The 4031-nt window shown below is 39.4% G+C and overlaps 1 protein-coding gene across 1 annotated transcript; it reads right to left on the minus strand.

The window, feature by feature from the left end:
• Positions 1–511: 511 nt before the first annotated feature.
• On the minus strand, positions 512–2745 carry LOC122078180 (pentatricopeptide repeat-containing protein At3g48250, chloroplastic). The gene has a single exon (XM_042644062.1). The coding sequence runs from the start codon at positions 2634–2636 to the stop codon at positions 744–746; it is 1893 nt and encodes a 630-aa protein (XP_042499996.1). The 5' UTR covers positions 2637–2745; the 3' UTR covers positions 512–743.
• Positions 2746–4031: the final 1286 nt, after the last annotated feature.

A 4031-nucleotide genomic window follows, 5' to 3' on the forward strand; every position in this document is an offset into this window, starting at 1 on the left:
TCAAAATTATATTCAACTGTACGACACTTCCCTTCAAAGTAATTAAACAGGGCCTAAAGGGAGAATTTTTCTGATTCTCTTCCCTGTTATAGCTCAAAATCTGTTTCTCATTCATTGAAACATGGTCTGAACAATATATCAGTTCTCCCTCCACACCATCCAATGATGCTAAGAGGGCATTAAAAATGCTGACCTGCTAGCAGGATCATTTTACTGAGCCTGCCTTTTGCATATTCGCAGCCACAGGAAAGGGGCATAAACAAGTATTACACACTAAAGGACAGACAAACTGGTGTAAGCCCAGGCAACCTGACCCTGTCATTAAGGATTCAAATTGGAATTGTTTGGCAGCTATGCACATCAGATTGGGTCTGGTTAACTCTCAACTCAACCCTACACACCCAAGTTGCATACTTGCATCTCTATTTCCTAGTGCGAATGAGTTCATGCCATCAACAAATATTTCCATGGTAGTTTTAATCATGCAAAACAAAATGTTAAAATAGCAAGCTGGTCTTCCAAAGTTCCAAGTCCAAAGTTGAATCATAAAAGATTTAAAAAACCACATACAAAAGGGGTGAAGTAAATGTTCCACTCTCGACAGCCTAAGCAACTTATTTGATCAACATACATTTTCCAAACCAGTAACAGTGTAGTCAGATTTTAAACCTTCTATTACAATGCATCAAAAAAGGGTCATCAAAGAAGTAATATCATGACATCATAATTGTTTTAGTAAAGGCTTAAACAATAGCGGCCTCCCCCTTTTTTTTAGAACCAAAAAGATTCAAAATTTCAGAATGTTTGCGAATATGATAAGGGCACTTGTAGAGCAAATCTTGAGCTTCAGAATCCCTACCTTCTGTGAAGAAAGATTTGAAGAGATTATGATAAGCATAAAGAGATGGGTAAGCCTTTACACTTAATGCTTTCAAAAATTCCTTGGCATCTTCCACTGTCCCAAACTTTGCTATATACTGAACAAAAGGTTCCTGGAATGGTGGGAAATTGTGTTTCTTCATTAAAACAAGAAGCTTCAATGCTTCCTCGAGCTTCCGTTGTCCAAGTAGCCTTTGAATCAAAAGTTTATATGTAGCTTGCCATGGTCTCAAACGGGCCTTCTCCACCATCTCAACTATCAAAACATATGCACTATCTAACTTATTCTTACTACACAAACCATTTACCAGGACTTCTAGGAGATCGGCATCAGCATCACAGTTCTTCCCGATCATCTTAGTGAAACAAATTAATGCCTTGTCAACTTCGCCAGCCATGCAATGCCCCTGAATTAAAATGGTCCAGGTCTTGAGGTCAGGAACACAATCTTGTGCTTCCATATCATCCAAGGTCTTACAGGCTTCCTCTAGCCTCCCTGTCTTGCAGAGTCCATAAACCAATTGGCTGTAAGTGATGTTGTCAGGTTCATAACCAGCATTTTTCATGGTTACTAAAATCTTTTCTGCTTCATCAAATTTCCCCACACTAGTCAAAGATCTATGGATTCCATCATAAACAGCCTTAGACAGGGGATGCCCTGCTGCCTCATATTTCTTCACAACTCTGAATACCAAATCCAAATCAGGGATACCAGTCAACGAGATAAGCCGTAACAGCATACTGCAGTTCTGAATTGAGGGCTTGTAGGGGCCATCCATCATAAGCTCATAAAGCTCCACAGCATCCTTTATCATCTTGCTCTTCTGAAACTGCCTTGAAAGTTTTATATAGGTATCAAGATCTATCTCATGACCTGCATCCTTCATTTCCCTGACCATGTCCCAAAACTCCTCAATCGATTCAACCCACCCGAGATTGTGGAGAATTGCATTATAAGTAACAGTACTGTGTTTATAACCTAGATGATTAGCAGCCCAGCGGAAAACCCCTAAAGCCTTCAAAGGGTGTGCACGAAGTTCCTTTAAGACCCTCAACAGGGTATTCTCCGATAAAGAAAGCCCGAGTTGCCCCAATTTCTTCTCAACCTCATCACTCCAATCCGAAGCCATAACGACCTCAACAACCCCCTTTACGGTAGAATCCGTGATACCCTCTTCAGCCATCTGAGAGTATAATTTAGTCAGAGCATCAGCTTCAGCAGCCATTTTCGCAGTCTTGAAATTACCAATTAGTGCCACATATGTTTCATTGTCAATATGGAACTCATCATCCCGCATTTTATAGAGCATTAACCAAAACTCCTTCATCGATTCCTTGCGACCTAAAATCCTGAGCATTAAGCTATACAACGCAGAACTGGGTTTAAACCCACGTTTCTCAGAAACCCAGTCGAAGAAATTCCAAGCTTTTTCTGGGTCCTTATCGAGTTTCTTCAAAACGTAAAGAACAGTTTCGTGGGTTAGCGTTGGATTGGATTTTTCTAGCTCCTGTTCTACCAAATCAGACCATTCGTTGGCTGAAACTAGATCTACAATAGAGTTTGGCTTTGCTGAGAAGTGAAGCTTTTGATAGCTAGTAGGAAAACCAAAAATATAAGCTTGTGATGAACTAACACTAGAGAAGTAAGGTGAGTGAGTGTATCGCATCACCTGGTATTGAGAGTGCACAAAAGGCCGACTAAGGAGGAGCGAGTTGGCATGCCACATTGACGCTAAAATTGCCTTCGTTCTCTTCATGTCGGTCGCCGAGGTCGACGATTTCGCAAGAGAAATGAAACCGAAGACTGGAAAGGGGTTTTCAGGATCCAGGAAAAGGGTTTATGACAGGGTTTCCAACAGTAACCTCAAACCAGTTCACATAACGAAGGTCCCTTGGTTCTAAAATGCCTCAGACCAGGTTCACTGGTTTGTGTATGGGGTAAAATTAAGGGTGTCAAAACCTAGCCCGATCCGATGGAACCGGGCAAATGCGACTGAAATCGATTCAAGTCGAAAATGAGTTTATTGGATCATGTTTTGATCTGACGTTTTGTGAGAATGAAATCAAATTGAACCCAATTGAAACCGATAAGATATTGAATCAAATTCAAAAAATCAGACCAAAACTAATATAATCCATAAAAAACCAATATTAATCCGAAATTGATGACAAAAAAACATTTTTTTTCATTTTTTTATTAGATATTTACATAATAAATCAAATCAAACCAATAACTAATAAAAAAAAGTGATAAGAGAAATCAAAATCAATGCTTCTTTATTGATTCATGTTTCGATTTCACTTATTCTCACACCAAAATCGATCCAAATCAATAAATTGACATCTCTTAAAAATCTATTTGCTCGCCAAGCTTTGACATGGGTTTCTTGTAAAAGAGTTTATCGATAGTCAACAAGGGCTTGACATGGGTTCTTTGTAAAAAAAAAAAAAAAAACAATCTATGCGCGAGACTTCCACTATTATAGGGTTTGAAAGGGGGCAAATGTATCCAACTTAACCCATGTTTCGTAGAAAAGATTGTTTCCAAATTATAAACTTGTGAGTAATATATATACATATATATATATATATATATTAGATTATATAATAAATATCTGTGACCAAAGTATTGCAACATGGTCCCTTGGAACCCCAAGAAGAAAAATGTAGACATAGGGAATATGGATTGACACGTCATCAGTTGGATTGTCTTAGAAGCAAAGTATGGCTTTCCTTTTGAAAAAGAGGTTTGGGAAAGCCTGGGCCTGGGCCTGGGCCTGGGCGTGTGCGGTTTTAAACCACGTTTCGGCTATTGTCCTCTTGCTGTGGCAGGCCGAAAGCGGGTATACGGGCAATACCTTTTTTGAATGATATGGATAATGGATTAGAGTCATATACAGAAAATACAAAAAAAAAGGGGGGGGGGTGTTTAAGTGGTCCTGATTGGTTTATCGGACAAAGTGTGATGCCCACCGTTCGAGGGATGGAGACATCAGGTGGTCCACTTTTGGAACATCCGGACAAGGCGACCCGGGACCTGAATGGAACAGTTTTATGCCTCCATATTAGGCTCTTTTTGTTTGTCATGAAAATGAAAGTAAGATGCAAAAGCAAAATATGAAAATAAATCCCAAGGGGGTAAATCAAGTTGG

Source organism: Macadamia integrifolia, chromosome 5 (genome assembly GCF_013358625.1).
Source record: "Macadamia integrifolia cultivar HAES 741 chromosome 5, SCU_Mint_v3, whole genome shotgun sequence".
Taxonomy (NCBI): Eukaryota; Viridiplantae; Streptophyta; class Magnoliopsida; order Proteales; family Proteaceae; genus Macadamia; species Macadamia integrifolia.

Coding starts and splice junctions, on each gene's coding strand:
- LOC122078180 (XM_042644062.1), bottom strand. CDS start 2,636: ATGAAGAGAACGAAGGCAATTTTAGCGTCAATGTGGCATGCCAACTCG.